The sequence below is a fragment of the Gorilla gorilla genome, chromosome 21 (genome assembly GCF_029281585.2).
Source record: "Gorilla gorilla gorilla isolate KB3781 chromosome 21, NHGRI_mGorGor1-v2.1_pri, whole genome shotgun sequence".
NCBI classification, from domain to species: domain Eukaryota; kingdom Metazoa; phylum Chordata; class Mammalia; order Primates; family Hominidae; genus Gorilla; species Gorilla gorilla.
This window is the reverse complement of record NC_073245.2, coordinates 62,112,850-62,131,759: the sequence shown is the minus strand read 5'-3', so window position 1 is coordinate 62,131,759 and position 18,910 is coordinate 62,112,850. Positions and strand designations below refer to the sequence as shown.

General features: G+C 45.3%; 1 protein-coding gene across 3 annotated transcripts in view; it reads right to left on the bottom strand.

Moving 5' to 3' along the window:
- The window catches only part of SLC9A8 (solute carrier family 9 member A8), a 79,113-nt gene that overhangs the window by 17,350 nt on the left and 42,853 nt on the right, over window positions 1-18,910 (bottom strand). For all 3 annotated transcript variants that reach the window (XM_004062341.4, XM_063702254.1, XM_063702253.1), the window contains 3 exons: window positions 17,356-17,499; window positions 9,856-9,994; window positions 8,084-8,189 (listed from right to left, as the gene is read on the bottom strand). In XM_004062341.4, the coding sequence (XP_004062389.1) occupies window positions 8,084-8,189; window positions 9,856-9,994; window positions 17,356-17,499 (389 nt within the window). The remainder of the gene's footprint in view (window positions 1-8,083; window positions 8,190-9,855; window positions 9,995-17,355; window positions 17,500-18,910) is intronic.

Here is an 18,910-nt window from a genome sequence, read left to right as displayed (position 1 = left end):
TTGTTTTTAAAAATCATCAAATAAGCTGCCAAGATATACTAATTGCAAGTCAAACTTTAAAAGCAAAGTTTTAATTCACTTCTGCCATTTTGTGGAAACAGTGACTATCTGGCAAACTTTCCGTGTATAAAAGGGTGAAAATCGGCCGGGCGCGGTGGCTCATGCCTGTAATCCCAGCACTTTGGGAGGCCGAGGCGGGGGAATCACGAGGTCAGGAGTTCAAGACCAGCCTGGTCAAGATGGTGAAACCCCGTCTCTACTAAAAATACAAAAAATTAGCTGGGCGTGGTGGCACATGCCTATAATCCCAGCTACTCTGGAGGCTGAGGCAGAGAACTGCTTAAACCTGGAGGGGTGGAGGATGCAGTGAGCCGAGATCGCGGCACTGCACTCCAGCCTGGGTGACAGAGTGAGACTCTGTCTCAAAAACAAACAAACAAACAAAAAACTGTAAAAAAAAGGGTGAAAATCACAGCACTGTATTACAGACTTGTCAACTGCTAAGCTTACTGTAACACAATACCCTACAAAATATAGGAAACCTACTTTTTTGTATTGCCCCAGCAGGTATGGGCTGGCTGAGTGACAGCAGGAGCTGGACATTTGATCTCCTAACCTTCTTAGGAAACAGCAAATGCCTTTGCTCTTCAGTTTCCCCTACAGGGAGATTCCAGCCATGCTTCCTGTAAGACACACCTGACATGGTGGGCGAAGGAAAATGAGAGGGTAGGAGACTTCTTTACCTGCTCCTTTAGGGCTCTTTGAAGCTCAAGAGTGTTTTTGTTGCTGTTTTTCTTTGAGATGGAGTTTCACTCTTGTCACCCAGGCTGGAGTGCAATGGTGCCATCTCGGCTCAATGCAACCTCCGCCTCCCGGGTTCAAGCGATTCTCCTGTCTCAACCTCCCAAGCAGCTGGGATTAGAGGCGCAGTCTCGGCTCAGCCTGTCTACAAAGGCTGACAGTAGCCCTGTGGGATTGAGGATCTAACATGGACCAGTCTTCCTTCTGGTTTTCCTTACAGGAAATCTCCATCTTTAAGGATGGCAACAAATTCAAACATTTTGGATTTTTCTATATGGATAAGTAAGCCCTGTCTGGGGGCTGAGACTGGATCACAGCTGCCACCTGTGCACCTGACCCACTGTTGGCACTGGGCCATCTGGACAATCCCAGAGGGCTTTACCCTGGGCTAGTGTGGGGTCAGGGCACCTTGAGTTCTAGGCGAAAGGAAAGAGGGTCAGCAGCAGGCACAAAAGCCAGAGGGATGGCTCAAGTATCTGCCTCATATGCCCTCCAGAAGCAAAGGGGACTCTCCACCACCCACATCACCCTCATCTGCGGCCAGTGGAGCAGGCTATAGAAACACAAAAGCGGGGGTTGGTGCAAACCAGGATAACTTTTTTAAGTGAGGTAAAAGGCATGGTATTTACAAAAATACGCTTAAGGAAGAATTTCCTTTAAGAAGGCAAAATCGTTTAAGAAAGCAAATACAGCAAAAGCGTTCAGCCTCCTGAAGGAAGAACGGCAGAAAAGAAGAAAGGGAGAGAGGAAATCCACTTCTGTTTATGGTTACATCCACTGTTCTAGATGTAATAAAGGAAGACAGTATGGGATGCAAGTCCAAAAGGCAGTGAAAAGGTATCATGGTACAATTTACACTGTACCGTGCCTTACTGTATGTAAAATCTGACGTACTTCTTGAGGGCTGAGTGAAACCATAATGAGTACGCTGTGTTAATTACTCAATAATATTCATATTTTGCCATAAAACATTCAGACTCACTGAGGTACAGGGTAAAAGAGAATCTATTCACACTGCCTGCTCAGAGGTAACTACTCTTAACTACTATTAACACTTCAATATGCAGACTGCCAGTTCTTTTACCATGTGATTATAAAGTTTATCTTTAAAGTAATAGGCTGGGCACGGTGGCTCACACTTGTAATCCCAGGACTTTGGGAGGCCAAGGTGGGTGGATTGCTTGAGCCCAGGAGTTTGAGACCAGCCTGAACAACAGAGTGAGACTGGCTCTACAAAAAATACAAAACTAGTTGGGTGTGGTGGCACGTGCCTATAGTTCCAGCTACTCAGGAGGCTGAGGTGGAAGGATCACCTAAACCTGGGGAGGTCAAGGCTGCAGTGAGACGTGATTGTGCCACTGCACTCCAGCCTGGGTAACAGAGCATGATCCTGTCTCAAAAAATAAAATTAAAATAAAATAAAACTAAAGTAATAAACAGGATCCTATCACATATATGGTGCCTATTACCAGCAGAGTGATTTTTTTTCAAGGGCTTCCAACTCTCTTGTCGTGGTGCATATACTAGAAACCCAGCTCCTTCTCAGGCCTGCAGAACCTGTGAGGCAGCGTCCTGGCCACACTGGTCTTCCTTCTCTTCCTGGAGCATGCCACACTCCCGCACTTCTATCTTCAGACCCCTGGCTCCTGCAGTTCCTGCTGCCAAAACCCTCCTTCCCTAGAGCGTCCCTAGGCTGGCTCCTCTCGCCACACAGGTCTGGGCTCCAGTGCCACCTCCAGGGGAGACCTCCCTGACTGCCTGAGATCCCATCCATTCTCTACCACATGCCACTCTCTGTCACATGGCTTTAATTTCTCTTCTTGTCATTTCTTGCCACCTGGAATTGTTGTATGGGTTTGCTTAAATTCTGGCTTTCTTCTGCAAGAAAAGGAAACTGATCTTGTGTTGTTTATAAATGTAGCCCCAACATCAAGGATAGTTCTCAGCATAGGGTGGACATTTAATAAATATTTCTTGAATGGGCGAGAGATTGATTTTTCAACTTACTTTTAAAAAATTTAACAATATGTCAAATTCTTTCCATGGCAGTACAGACAGGTCAAGTTCATTTTTTAAGTGGCTGCACAGGATTCCATAGTGCAAATGGACTGGAATTTGATCTTTTCCATTACTGATGAACATATAGTTCCTTCCAGTTTTTCTCTCCCAAGCAGTGCTGCAATGGAATTCCTTAGATATCTGTGCAGAAGAGCACTGCACCATACATTCTATCTTTGGCCAACTTCATGCCAGTATCTTTTTATTTTTATTTTATTTTTTTTTGAGATGGAGTCTTGCTCTGTCGCCAGGCTAGAGTGCAGTGGCAGGATCTCGGCTCACTGCAACCTCTGCTTCCCCGGTTCAAGCAATTCTCCTGCCTCAGCCTCCCGAGTAGCTGGGACTACCAGCACGTGCCACCATGCCCAGATAATATTTTGTATTTTTAGTAGAGACAGGGTTTCACCATGTTAGCCAGAATGGTTTTGATCTCTTGACCTCGTGATCCGCCTGCCTTGGCCTCCCAAAGTGCTGGGATTATAGGTGTGAGCCACTGCGCCTGGCCCATGCCAACATCTTAAGAAAGTGTTATGTCGGCTGGGCGCGGTGGCTCACGCCTGTAATCCCAGCACTTTGGGAGGCCGAGGCGGACAGATCACAAGGTCAGGAGTTCAAGATCAGCCTGGCCAAGATGGTGAAACCCTGTCTCTACTAAAAATACAAAAAAAAAATTAGTCGGGCGTGGTGGTGGGCACCTGTAATCCCAGCTACTCGGAAGGCTGAGGCAGAGAATTGCTTGAACCTGGGAGGCAGAGGTTGCAGTGAGCTGAGATGGCACCGCTGCACTCCAGACTGGGCTACAGAGCAAAACTCCGCCTCAAAAAAAAAAAAAAAGAAAGAAAGAAAGAAAGAAAGTGTTATCTCATGATTAATCTTGCAAACTCATCCTTCAAGCCCAAAGTCCCCTCCTCTGTGACTCACCTTGACAGACTGTCACTCTCTCCCATCCCCTGCAAGCCCAGTGTTCGCTAACTGCTCTGCCTAAGTGGGGTCTATTCATCTTTGAATCTTTAGTGTCAGAGGCCAAAGTGGCCCTCAAAACTGGCTTGACTGAACAATAAAAATAGTTAACATGGACACAGTCAGAATGAATATTCTGAGAATAGCTAATGCTTGCTGAGTAATAATTAGGGAGACTGTTTGATTTGCTGTGGATACCAGGACATTTTTTAGAATAAAAGGGGATATTATTAATTCATCATATTGAGACAGAGGGCAAACCAGGACTTCTGGCCACCCCAGCAGTGGCACAGATGCCCCGTCAGGACTCTCACTTGCATCGCTCCCCACTCCTCAGCAAAGGCATCAGGCTGGCCCTTTTGTCTATTTTATAATGAGGAAGTAGAGCATGGGGTGGTTAAGTCTGTAATCTGAGGTTACACAGCCAATAAGAGGTGGAGCTGGGATTCAAATCCAAGTCTGTCTGTTATCCAGCCCCAGTCCTTAGCAACTGTGTTCCCTACATGTGGATTTAGGTAAATAATTCCCACTTCCTAGGAAGAGAATGTCCTGCTCCATGGTCTTGGGAACCACTTGAGATCAGTCCTTTGTGATAGTCAGGAAAAGGGGAGCACACAAAGGAAGGTGAAGACAGCAAAAACCACCCTTTCCATCTGTGCTTTCACAGTGCAACGTGGGGCATCCACACACCACACAGGGCCATCCTGCCCCTCTCTGAAAACCCTGCGTGACAAATACCCAAAAGGCAAAGTGCGGACAGAGCAGGTTCCCTCACCCAGAGGCAGATCTGGTGTTCCTGGCTTGCACTGCTGTGTGTGGAGCAAGGTCCCTAAGGAAATGAAACCCCTCTCAACAGGAAACACTGCCACTCTGAAAAGAAGGTAAGAAAAACACTCCCTTATTTTAATCACAGATTCCAAACAGATGCATGAAACACATCTTTGCCAACAGGTACTCAATGATCTTCTCAAGGGGGTAGAGGAACAATTTAGAAAAACAGATGTAAAAATAGCTAGGCTAGAGCCGAATGACTCACAGGTAACGTTTTTGTAAGTGCCAACATTCAGTAAAGAAAGGGAACCTCATGGCAGACACCAGGATGGAATTACCCTGGTGAACTGGTCTGCGATGAAAAACAAAACCCTGAAAATGGTGAGTCCACTCTGCTTCCTCCTTGTGCTGCTCATGCAGCACCCACGTGTGACTCCGGATAGAGACTGGGTAGAAAAGTTCTGTCAACTGAGTCACTAGAGACCACTGGGCCTTCAGCTTTGCGTCTGAAGAAATTACTGCTACACAGAACACTGTCCTGCTCTACATTAACTAGAAAACCTGATACAAGATATGAAACAAAACTATTTTCTGACATGGGACAAAAGATAGGGTAGGACTGTGATTCCTGCCGGAAGGGAGACAAACAAGGTGGCCACTCTTTCCCTAGGCCCCCTGCTGAGCTGACTGCCTGAGGCTGAGGCTTTAGAGGGCTATCCTCTTGAGTCAGGGAAGCTGCACAGAAAGAGAGCTCTTGGACATCTACTGTAAAGTCCCCTTGAGTCTTTGACTGATACTGATCAGTAAATATGTGGGATGAAACAAGAAGCTGGGGAAAGAACCATTAAAAAGAAGTAGGCTGAACAATTCCAGAAGCTGACATGGGTGGGAATAGTTTGCGTTCCCACCAGCCAGAGTGGAGTGAGCTCACGGTAACTGAGACACCTTAGTTAGGGCCCTGCTACTCTGCACCAGCCCTAAAAAAGTTTAAATGTAAGCCTCAAAAAGGATTAAACTGATGTCAAGAGACTTAGATACATGCCAGAAGAAAAGTCCAGAAATAACACAAAAAACAAAACAAAAAAAAAATTTTTTTTTAAAGAAAAGTCCAGAACTCCGTAAAGGAATACAATAAAATCTTGTACTCAACAACATAAAACTTCACAATGACTGACATCCAATCAAAACTTAATAACAAGCAAAGAGCAAGAAAATGTGACCTATAAGCACAAGAAAAATCAACAACGAAACAGACCTAGAGTTGACAGAGATGACGGAATTAGCAAACAAGGACATTAAAACAGCTATCAGAAATTTCTATGTTTCATATGCTCCAGAATATAGAAGAAAACATGAACATGATGAAGAGAGAAATGGAAGAAATGAAAATAACCTAAAGCGATCTGCTGTAGATGAATTATAAAATATGTAAATGAGAAATACGCTGGGTAGGATTAGCAGGAGATTCCACAGGGCAGATCAGTGACTCTGAAGATACGGCAACAGGAAATAACCAAAATTAAGCACATAAGGGAAAAAAAGAAAAAAAGGCAAAGCATATTGTGGGCCAATAGCATGCTACCTCTCATAACTGGAGTAAACTGAAGTCTCAAGGGGAAGACGAAGGCGGAACAAAAAAATATTGATAAAGAAATGGGCAAAAGCTTACCAAATTTGATGAAAGCTATAAACTCATATAAACTATAAACCCAAAAAACTCAATGAACCCAAGGCGAATATAAAAATAACCACACCAAAGCACATCTAAATGCAGTTGCTACACACCTATCAGGACAGCTAAACTTTTTTAAATTAAAATAAGTGTGGTGGCAATATGAAGCAACTGGCACTCTCTCATACGTTCTGAGGAATGTAAAATGATACAGTCACCTTTGAAAAACACTAGGCAGTTTCTAAAAAAGTAAAAATGTACTTATCATATGACCTAGCAGCCTTAATCCTAGGTATTTACCCAAGATAAATGAAAACACATGCACACTGTTCTTAGCCCAAATCTGGAAAACCCCAAATGCCCTTCAAATGATGAACAGACAAACTGTGGTGCAATAAGAACGATAAACTACTGCCACACGCAAAAACACGGATGTCTCTCAAAAACGTAACTGAAAGAGAGGAGACACAAAAGACTACGTACCACATGATTTCATTTAAACTACAATGACAGTGCAGATCAGTGGGTGCCAGGGCTCAGGACAGGCAGGTGGACTGACTGCAGAAGGGCACAGGGGAGCCACACTGGGTGATAAGAATATGCCACACCTCGACTGTGGGGGTAGTTATGACTGTCCACATTTGCAAAAATTCATGGAACTATATACTTAGAACGGGTCCATGTATTGTGTGTAAATTATACCTCAACGAAGTTAATAAAAAAGAAAATCTCTGCCATCTTGTGGCACAGATCAAAACATCCCTGCAATAGTGCCTCCTTTCCAGAAGGCACTGAAGGGCCTTCACTCAAAGGATGGGATCAGACTTCCAGGGCAGAGCCCTTCCCAGCTGGCTGCCCCCTCACACAGGAACAGGGGTGAGTCACGCTCCATTTTCAGGTCAACATCCTTACAACGTAACAAGCTGTGGACACAAGCTTGACTGCCACTTGTAGGCAGAAAGCCCAACTAAGCCGAGCCTGATCGGGCTGCTGAGTGATTACCAGGTGACGGCTCCAAGATCATTACGCTGTGAGTGGCCACCCCTCCTCCAGCTGGTGAGCATCATCTTCTAGGGCCGCATCAGAGTCGTCTCTGCTGCTGAGAGCTGTGTGCCCTCCTCCAATGGGGTGCAGGGAAAAGGCTCTGGGCCTCCACTGTCAATCTCACTGCCACCACTGCCTGTGCAGTGCAGCTTTGGGCTAATGACAACCTCTTAGTACCTACTCCACAGGGCTGGTAGCAGCATAAAAAAACTGAATACTGGTAAAGTGTGTCCAATAAACGCCCAACATTACGCCACCACCACACTTTGCTTGTCCCTCTATGTAGCACTGAGTACATGGTTTCATGATGATCTGTTTTGGAGGGAGTTGTATTAGAGGGTTCTAAGCACTAGTTCTTGACTCAAAGACAACTAGTTTGAATCGTTGTTCCACCAATCCCAGCTGTGACCTTGAGTAATTTACTTAATCTCACTCAATCTCAGTTTTCTCATCAGTAAAATAGGGACCTTCACAGTACCTCCCTCCCACAGGCTACTCTCCTCTGAAGAAGCCTCATAGGACTGATGGGCTAAATGAGAGAAGGCGGGTTAAGAGAAAATGTGACCGTGACACCAATGTGACTGTTTGAGCCCCTGGATCCAGGCAGGCCTAAATCCAGATGTGTTTCTAGGGAACCAATAGATTTCCTTTATTACTTAAGCTCTTCTGAGTTGTGACTGCCTCTTGTGACTAAAAGTGACCCAACTGACAAAGCCTCTTTCCCCAGGCAGGACAAGATGCCATCACCACAGCACTTTCAGGCTCTCTGTCACTTACCTGAGAGTGAGATTCCTTCTGCAAGCCCATAAGGCAGATAAGCAAAAATGATCATCATGCCAAACTCCAAGGAAGGCGTTTTCCTCAAGTCAATATGCTTCAGCACGTAAATGACAACTGTTAAGGAAGGAGAATCGAGGGAGAGTTGATGGGAGATGTGGAGAAGTCACAAAACTGCTGCTTTCCAAATATATGAAGTAAACAACAGATATAGAAGATTTTAGAATGTCCCAAGGTTACAAATGGAAATTTGTCATTATGGATTTTTTCCTTTGTAGGGAGACTGTTGCTATAAGAAAGGGAATCTGACAAAACACTAAGAAATGTAAATTCCGGAGATAAATGGTGGTGGAAGATGAAAATCAAACTAAGTCAACTCATTTAAAAACGCTGACTTAGAGGGCTGGGGATGTGCTGGGCCATGGCGCGAAGCTGGGGCTGCAGACACACCAAGGACAGCTCACTTGGCCAGGTTCCTCCCAGGGCCGGCAGCACCCCACTCCTCCAACAACATCAGATGAGATCACTAATGCTACCCATCTTGCTTTCCCCATCAGTTTTGAGTCAAAGACAACTAGTGTGAATCGCTGTTCAAACTGAGGTTCGAGGCCCTGTTGAAGCACAGCATTTCCTATTCCTGGAGATTTCCAAACTCATGCCCCTGTGAAAGGAGAGAGCCTTCTATATATTGAAATATCATTCACAATGCCTATACTGGAGCTCACAGTACCCATTTGCTCCACTTCATTTTGATACTTTTTTTTTTAAAGAAAAAAATATAGAGGAAAATACTGAACTGGAAAAAAATTTCTTTTCCATTCTGTTTATTGGTACAATATGAGAAGCTGTCAGCCAACTCAATAGAGCCCTTAGACTTCTGGACAAAGGAGTTGATGGGAAAATTCAACAGGATGGCAGAAAAACATCCCTGTAACCAGGCAAAAGAGTCTCTTCCGGCCATCTGTGACACAAACTGCTCGTGGAGGCGGGCCAGGTGGCCATCTCCCTGAGACGTAGGCTTAGGTGCGCACCGAAGTGGTCTACTGCCTGTTACTATTTTAAACATAATGAAATTTCTACAGCAATAAAGGTGACATTGGCCTTAACAAGCCTCTTTCCATCTCCAGCTGGAAAAGCTTATTGGTTGTTAAACAACAAAATCAGTGCAAATAACTCAATGGAACACACTTTGAAAGCCCCTTTTGCAATCCTTCTGGATAAACACTTTCAGTGGGATAAAAATTTTCTCTATTTGGCATTTTATTTTTATTTATGTATTTTTTAGAGATGAGGTCTCACTATATTCCATTGCTAAGGCTGGTCTTGAACTCCTGGGCGAAAGCAATCCTCCGGCCTTAGCCTCTCAAAGTGCTGGGATTACAGGCGTGAGCCACTGCACCTGGTCTATTTGACATTTTCAAAGAAAATTAATTTCCAGTTTTCCAAATGTGAAAAGTAAGATGGCAGAAAACGAAAATCATCTGAGTGTGGTTATCATACTCTGGGAACTGAGAGGTCCCCAAAATCACATCTGATATCCAACAGTGTACATGTTTTTTAAACTTTGAAAAGTGACATCCTAAATTTCACATGTTAAATTAAAAAATCCTTGAGTTAGAGTGTTTCTCAAACAAAAACTAAGCAAAAAAATCCTCCTTTAAGCAAAATCTTCATCTAAAATTGGCCCCCTTAAAAAACAGGAGAAACTGGCTAGAGACAGAAGTTATCAGGAATAATTTTAACCCTGCATGTTCATCACATTAAAAGGATATTAATGCAGAAATTAAGCCAGTGAGAGTGCCGAGCGCTGCAGAGCCAAAGAACATTTTGAGGAAGTAGTCAAGGGCTTGTAAAAATGTTTGCCACCCACTGACATCTGACATATTTTTTCTTGTTAAACCTTCAGCTGTGCTAGGAAATGAAAGAAAACAGAAATAAATTAAAATGTTATATACACAAAGTTCTTAGAAATTAACTTAAAACTTATTTCTTGCTTATTCGCTCATTCATTCATTCATACCATCATTCATTCAGTCAGCCAAACGTTTATTGTTCACCTACTTTGTCCCAGGTACTGTTATTTTCTGGGGTTCAGAGATGAGAGCAAAGTTGCTGCCCTTAAGGAGCTCCTCCCCTCTGGCTAATGAGGGAGAAAAACAAGATGAACACTGATGACAATCTGCGGGAGGGGTAGAGGGCTGTAGAAAAGCAGGGTGGGTAGGTAACTAACTCAGACTGGCCGGGCTCAAGAAAGGTGCTTGAGAAAATGTGGGCTGATGCCGGGCGTGGTGGCTCACACCTGTAACCCCAGCACTTTGGGAGGCCGAGGTGAGCGGATCACTTGAGGGCAGGAGTTCAGACCAGCCTGGCCAACATGGTGAAACCCCGTCTCTACTAAAAATACAAAAACTATCCGGGTGTGGTGGCACACGCCTGTAATCCCAGCTACTCGGGAGGCTGAGGCAGGAGAATCACTTGAACCCAGGAGGCAGAGGTTGCAGTGGGCCAAGATCGCACAACTACACTCCAGCTTGGGCAACAGAGCAAGACTCTGTCTCAAAAAAATAAAAAATAAAAAAGACAGGGGGCTGGGTTTAGATTTGGGATAAAGACGACTTGCCCAGGTGAAGAAATGGGGGAAGGCACCCAGTGAGGAAACAGCATCTGCAAAGGAAGAGAGCCCATGCATATGCAACCCATTGTAGGAACTTTCAAGTACCGAGATTAGTGCAGCTAAAACGCAGCGGTGGGGTGGGGGTGGGACAGTGGCAGGAGGCAAGGTGAGAAGAGTGGCAGAGGGACAGGAAGGAGCCCAGGAAAGGCGCTGGTATTTCAGCTTGAAGGCCTGGGGAGTCGATAGGAAGGATTTCAGTACAGAAATCGTGTGATAAAACCTGAAATTGAGGCTATGGCAAGAAGTCAGATTAGAATGGAGCTACCCAAAGAAGAAATGTCCGAGGTTTCAGGCTGAGAGGGAGGATTTAGGAGACATTAAGGAGGAAGAAATGAAAGAAAGAACTTTCCTTTTACTGTAACAGAACAAAGTAAAATGTCAGATGTTATTAAATTCAATTGTTGGTTTTGTCCTTAAAGGTAAACCCACTACACCATGAACATCGAGTTATTCTCATTAAATATCCTCCTCCTGTCTCTCAAATCCATTCCCTTCTCTCCCTCCCCTACTGCCCTTTACTCCCAGGGATAAGTCTCACTGATCTCCTTCTAGACATCCTTGTCTTCCTACAGACCAACCCCGTTGTCCACTCAGTGGCCTAGATGATCCCCCTCTTTTTGTTTTTGAGACAGGGTCTCACTCTGTCACCCAGGCAGAAGTGCAGTGGCGTGATCTCAGCTCACTGCAACCTCTGCTTCCCAGGCTCATGTGATCCTCCCACCTCAGCCCCAGAGTAGCTGAGACCACAAGCATACATCACCACACCCAGTTAGTTTTTGTATTTTCTGTAGAGATGGGATTTCACCATATTGCCCAGGCTGGTCTCAAACTCCTGGGCTCAAGTGATTCGCCTGCCTCGACATCCCAAAGTGCTAGAAATACAGGCCCTAACTGATCCTTTTCAAAGGCACACCTGATCAGGTTACCAGCCTGTTCAGAACTCACAGTTTCCCGACGTTATCAGGAAGCCCAGTCTTAGTTTGACCTGGCTCCTGCCTGCCATACCTCTCTGACCTTACCTCCTCCTCCCCAAATCTAAACATCTGGGCCAAACTGTCACTGGCACCTCCCAGGTGGTGAAAAGTGAATGATGATTCACTTTTCCCTGCCCCAGCTAACTCCCTTATTCATCCCTCAGAACCCAGGGTCAGTGCCACTCCCTCAGGCACACCTGCCCTGATCCCTTCACGCAGGCCTGCCCATTTAAAGGTTGTCATGGTGCTTGACTTCTTCACAGCATGGGAAACTGTCATGCCTCATTCCATGAGGATGAAGCCTGTGTCCATCTTGTTCGCTGCCTTATGTCCGGGGCTTAAAGCAGAGCCTCCCACACAAAAGACAGTCAATACCTTTTTGTTGACTCAGTAAATGAAACAAAGAATAGTCAACAGTAATATTCAGCTTCATCAATCACCATGTCATGAATCGGTATCATTTTATTATTATTATTATTTTTGAGATGGAGTCTCGCTCTGTTGCTCAGGCTGGAGTGCAGTGGTGCGATCTCGGCTCACTGCAACCTCTGTCTCCAGGGTTCAAGCAATTCTCCTGCGTCAGCCTCCCAAGTAGCTGGGATTACAGATGCGCACCATCGTGCCCAGCTAATTTTTTTTTGTATTTTTTGTAGAGACGGGGTTTCACCATGTTAGCCAGGCTGGTATGGAACTTCTACCCTCAAGTGATCCACCTGCCTTGGCCTCCCAAAGTGCTGGGATTACAGACATGAACCACCATGCCAGGCCCCAGGATTGGTATCACTTTAAAGCAGAATAAGATGAAAAGGCAGCTTGGTCAATTAACCCCAGAAAGCCTTTCGAGGAAATTCACAGCCCAAAATAACATAATAAAGGTCTGAGAAGTCTTGCAAAAAAGAAATCTAACTTTCTTCATGTGAAAGCTTTGCAGACTCATCTGAACACACAATCTCCCCAATCCCCCTTCTTTCTAGCAGATCACAGGTTAACATCCCACCTTGAGGAATGTGGCAGCCAACAAGGGCTCATATTGGAAAAGTTCTTTTGAAGGCCATGATCACCCACAGTTCCCAAAAATGGATCTGCAGGCCACACACATACAGTGCCCAGCCTCAGCCCACATCACTACCACAGCAGGTACCCAGGCTGGTTTCACTGCTTTTTATACAGAGTAGCCTGAGGCCCAAAGAGAGTGAGTCACTGGGTAAGGTCACACAAAGGGTTAACAGCAGATCCAGGGCTGGGGCAATGGTTTCTGAACTCCAGGTAATGAAAGTAGAATTTGGACTCTTTCTGGCCTGGTAATTTTCTACATTTTGTTTCTTAAGGTCATGTTTCTCATACCTTAAAGAATAAAAGGGAGTATTGCTTCAGGGTCCATTTCATGAGCTTAAGCTGTAGCTGGAGAAAACAAAAGGTTTCCTCTACAGCAGTGACTATAAGAACACACTATCACAGCAACAAATCAAAGCTGAAAATGAATTCAAGTTACTGAAGAAACAGAAGACATTTGCTTTCTGGCATTCATGAAGGTAACAACATCAAAAAGGGGGTAATTCGTTTACATATTCAGTTGCAAAGATAAATGTGTCAGCTCACTTTGGAGATGATCGTTTATGAAGTATACTTCTTCAAAACCAGGAGTGATTCTGATAACCAAGGAAAGGTGACAACAGCTCCCAGGAGCATATTTTTCTTTTGTACTAAAAAAAAAAAAAAGGTGGAGGGGGAGGCGGGGGTAAGTCTGACATGCCCCTTTTCTCTATCTTCTGTCTGAAAATGAGCCTCCCAGGCCTGGCTCACAAGATGTTCCTTCTGAGAAGCCTTCCTCATATCCTTCATGGTCTGGTCATTGAGCCCCCTCATGCTTAAGGCACCATGTTCACTTCTCTACGGGCATCTTTTGCCCATCATGGACCGACTTTGTCAAATCCACCTGGCTCTCAGCAGTGTCTGGCACACAGAGGTCCCTCACCAAATGCTGATGGCAGATGACCAGCCATGGCTGGAGAGTTTGTGAGGCTGATTCTCAAGCCAGCTTGGGTCTCAGCAGTGGCAGTGCTGCTGGTGGAGGAAGAGGCTGGAAACTATATATGCATGCTCCACAGATCCAACCGTGGCCTCAGCAGTAGCAGTGCTGCTGGTGGAGGAGGAGACTGGAAACTATACATGCATGCTCCACAGATCCAACCGTGGGAACTGTTACCACAGACGATCTTGGTTTCTTTTCTTTCTTTTTTTTTTTTTTGAGACAGTCTTGCTCTGTCGCTCTGGCTGGAGTGCAGTGGTGCGATCTCGGCTCACTACAACCTCCGCCTCCCAGGTTCAAGCGATTCTCCTGCCTCAGCCTCCCAAGTAGATGGGATTACACGGACCTACCACCATGCCGGGCTAATTTTTGTATTTTTAGTAGATACAGGGTTTCACCACGTTGGCAAGGCTGGTCTCAAACTCCTGACCTCAGGTGATCCACCTGCCTTGGCCTTCCAAAGTGCTGGGATTACAAGCGTGAGCCACCATGCCCGGCCCCATCTTGGGTTTCCAAAGCACTTTTCCAGTTGGAACCTCTGGCTACCGACGATGACTCCATCATTTCCCATCTTAAATAGAAAAAGTCTCCTATCTTTGGCTTTTATAATAGAGAGAACTGGAAAAGCTCAGAAAAGATCCTACCTCTGAAAAATTATTTTTCTTTAAAAAAATCAGAGACAAAGCAATTGAATTTAGCTCCCAATGCATAAAAATAACTCATGATGTCACCTCCAAGTTAGGCAAAATTCCTTGTCACAAATGTTCAATATGTGTAGCCAGGATACGAGATAAAAGTAAAAACCAGAACGCTAGGCAGCTTTCAGAGTAGATCTTAAATAAGAAAAAATACTGCCATTGGATTTTTTAAAGGTCTTGTGGCATGATGTTTGATAATATCCTAATAAAGCTATAGAAATTTCTGCCAAGAGAAACATGAAAAAGCCAATAGTAGGAAATTGGTTAAGTAGATCATAGTAAACCCAGAAAAAGGAATACACCGTAACCAGTAAAATCATTTTCCAGAAGACCGTTTTATCAATTGTGTTCAATGGAAAATAGAATACAATATTTGGGGTATAAGCCTATTTAAATAAAATGTATATATATTTACACCAAATTATCAACCATAATTATCTCTAGGTAGTAGCAATGTGTGTGATACTTCTCTCTTTTTTGCTTGTGTATTTCCTAAATTTTGTAAGAATATATGTACTACATTTAGAATAACAAAAATACTTATAAGTTTGGTTGTTTTTTAACGCCTGTTGAACACCTCTTGCCATCAGGCAGTATTTGGTAAGCTCCTCCTGCAAAGGAAGGGCAAAAACAGGGCAAAAACTGGGCAAATTGTGGTGAAAACAATAACTAGGGGCAGGGAAAGAAAAGGAAAGGATGTCACATTACCCAATGCTGGATGCTTTTCTCATAGTACCTTTTAGTTTGTTTGTTTTTTTGACACAGAGTCTCACTCTGACGCCCAGGCTGGAATGCAGTGATGTGAGTTTGGCTCACTTCAACCTCTGTCTCCCAGGTTCAAGCGATTCTCCTGCCTCAGCCCCTCAAGTAGCTGGGATTACAGGTGTGTGCCACCACACCTGGCTAATCTTTGTATTTTTAGTAGATATGGGGTTTCACCATGTTGGCCAGGCTGGTCTTGAACTCCTGGCTCAAGTGATCCATCCGCCTCAGCCTCCCAAAGTGATGGGATTACAGGCGTGAGCCACCGCGCCCAGCCCTGTAGTACCTTATTTAACTATTCAGTCCTCAAATCTAGTCCTAGGCTGAGGCATTTTATTCCAACATAAGAATTCTGAATATAGTCTATAAAAAAACTTCTAAGAAAATGCCAGCTACCACAGAGTGGTTATGCTTTAGCAAAGGCAGTAAGTCAGTATTCAGGTAAATGGAAATTCTATTATCTAACAGAACACACACTGGCCTCTAAGATTCTCTTAGCTCATTTTTGATACATTATCCAGGGCTCTTTTCTCCATGTGCTTTGGAGTTTTTTGCGGGAAGGTGGGAGAATGGGGTCTTGCTATGTTGTCCAGACTGGTCTCAAACATCTGTGTTTTGGCAAAATTCTTTGGGTTTCTTGCCTGCCTGTTAATGACCACCATAAAATGCAGAGTTCAAGGAAATATCCCTGCATCAGAAAAATATATTTGAGATTATCTTAAATGCATTTCCTTTTCCCAGTGATTTTGTTTTGTTTTGTTTTTGAGACAGGGTCTTGCTCTGTTGCACAGGTTGGAGTGCAATGGCTCCATCATAGCTCACTGCATCCCTAGTAGCTAGGAATACATGCACGTGATATGACACCCAGCTAAATTTTTTTTTTTTTTTTTTTTTGAGACGGAGTCTCGCTCTGTCAACAGGCTGGAATCCAGTGGTTTGATCTCGGCTCACTGCAACCTCCGCCTCCCAGGTTCAAGTGATTCTCCTGCCTCAGCCTCCGGAGTAGCTGGGATAACAGGCACCCGCCACCAAGCCCAGCTAATTTTTGTATTTTCAGTAGAGACAGGGTTTCACCATGTTGGCCAGGCTGGTCTTGAACTCCTGACCTCAGGTGATCCACCCGCCTTGGCCTTCCAAAGTGCTGGGATTACAGGACTGAGCCACTGTGCCTGGCCCCCAATGACTTCTTGACATTTTATTATTCATCTTTAACTTCTCAGATCCCATCAATTAGGGCAGTAATACCAACAAATATTTGAAAACAAATTGTAGTTCCCAAAGTAGAGTTTACACAATAGCATCTTAAGGCAGGGCTCCTATCAGCATTCCTACCTTATTTTAAAGCTGTGAAAAGGAAGGTGACATGCATCAGCTAGTGGGGCCTCTGTCTATTGCTTTTGTCGCCAATAATATTGCCCAAACACTGACCCCTGAACAGGCCGCTTCATCGTATCTGGGGAACTTATTAAAAACCCATGGTCTTGGGACTCACCCCAGACCAAATAAATCAGAAGCTCTGAGGGTGGGGCCTAGGAATGTCACACTTAATAAGCACCCTCAGTGATGTCGACAAGCTGGGCTCAGAAACCACTACTAAAAGGCAGGTCGAAAAAGGTGGGCAAAGCCAGGAGCAATGGCTTACACCTGTAATCCCAGCACTTTGGGAGGCTGAGGTGGGCAAACTGCTTGAGCCCAGGGGTTCAAGACAAGCCTTGGCAACATGGTGAAACCCCATCTCTACAAAAACTTCTTAAAAAATTAGCTGGGCATTATGGCACGTGCCTGTAAGTCCCAGCTACTCGGGAGGCTGAGGTGGGAGGATCAGTTGAACCCAGGAGGTTGAGGCTGCAGTGAGCTGTGATGGAGCCACTGCACTCCAGCTTGGGTGACAGAGCGAGACCCTGTCTCAAAAAAAAAGGTGGACTCTCCTCTTTTAACCACCCCTGGAACCTGACCATATTCTTGCAGCACATCAAGTCTTGTCAGGACAGAAATACAGAGAAAGAGAGCGGGTGAACTGATCACCCAGATGACAAGCAACTGTACACATGCTGTGTGGAAATATCTGCCCCTTTGTTACAAGGATCTTTAGTTCTGTCACATGAAAAAAGTCTGTTCTCTGCCCCCGTACTTACTTGGTCAGAACAATGGAGACTGCATCGTTGAGAATACTTTCTCCAAAGACCAGCATGTTGAGCACGGGGTCCACATGAAGTGCATTGAAAATAGCAATAGTGGCCACTGGATCAACAGCAGATATTAGGGAGCCAAACGCAAAACTGTAAGAGACAGAGGGAAGGGGAGATTCTGTAATGTGTGTCACTTGGCCCACATATTAAAGCATTAAAGTCAAAGGCCATATTTAACAGAAAGCAATACTACACGCTAGAGCTGAAGTAACTACAGAAGGTAGCGTATTTTTTCCCCACTTATCTGCTGTTTTGTGGGTGGAGTATGAAAGGCCCACTCTAAACTGAGTTGTTAGGAATGGCCTGGTTTTCTAGTGTCAGCATGGAGACTTGACTTTGACCAATGATGGAAGGGAGACTTTTGCTTAGATATATTTATCATACACCGCCCAGTTCCACAGGTCAGAGCAGCTGGAGCCAAACGGCCCATGAGCTCCTGCATCTGACCTCTGCTCTGCCCCTCGCCACCAGCCCCTTGGAATGCTGTCTGTGACCGACCCCAGCCTGCACTCAGATTTGCAAGATCTAAGAAAGTGTCAAAAAGCAGCAGCAACCCCAGTGTGCTTTGGGGGTGAGTGGCGTAGACAGCCGAGAGAAACACTGAGGCCATCTCCCAACTGGGCCAGTGACCTCACTGACAGTCCCCGTGAAGATCTTATCACCCCCAGCAGATATGTGCTGATTGTCTAACATGTTTCAGGAATGGAGGCTACCATGGCCGGCACTGTTCTAAGCACTTCACATACAGTGACTCAACAATCCAGACAGTGACTGTATGAGACTGCTACTACTGCCCCAATGACAGAGGAGAAAACCGAGGGACAACGGGATGATGAAGTAACTTGTCCAAGGTCACTCAGCTAACAAGTAGCAGAGCCAGGCTATCTGCCCAGAGTCGGTACTCCTACCCCCAACAGTAGATACAGCAATACCCAGAGATGAAGGCAAATTCAGACAATACCACGTGTGACCCAGGAAATCAATTGAGGTGACGTGGGAAGGTGGGGTGGGGGTGTGGGTGTGGGAGCCACTTAGATGGGGCGGTCTGGAGAGGCCTCTGTGAAGGGATGACACATGTAAGCAAGAACCTACATGTTAAGAAGCAGCTGGCCAGGCCAAGAGCTGCAGGCAGAGGTGACAGCAAGCGACTCCTGCGGTGGGAGCAAGCCTGCTGCCTGAGGAACAGAAGGAAGGTGCATGTGGTGGTGGGGGTGGGGCGAGTGGCAAGAGCCATAAGAGGCTGGCGAGGGAGGCAGGACCAGCTCCCTCAAGGGGCCTCATGTGCCACATGAGCCTGGACAATTCACTCTCCCTGCCCTTTGGTGATTTTCCCACAAGCCTCTGTGCCATGCCTGGTGCAACTTTCTTTCCAGGGCAGCAGAATGGTGAGTCTGCCCCCTTCCACAACACCAGCCAAAACATGGAGACCCAATGGCCAGCCTGTGTCAGTCATCAGCCAGAGACGACTGCCCTGAGCTTCCCAGCCTCACCAAGCCTGGGT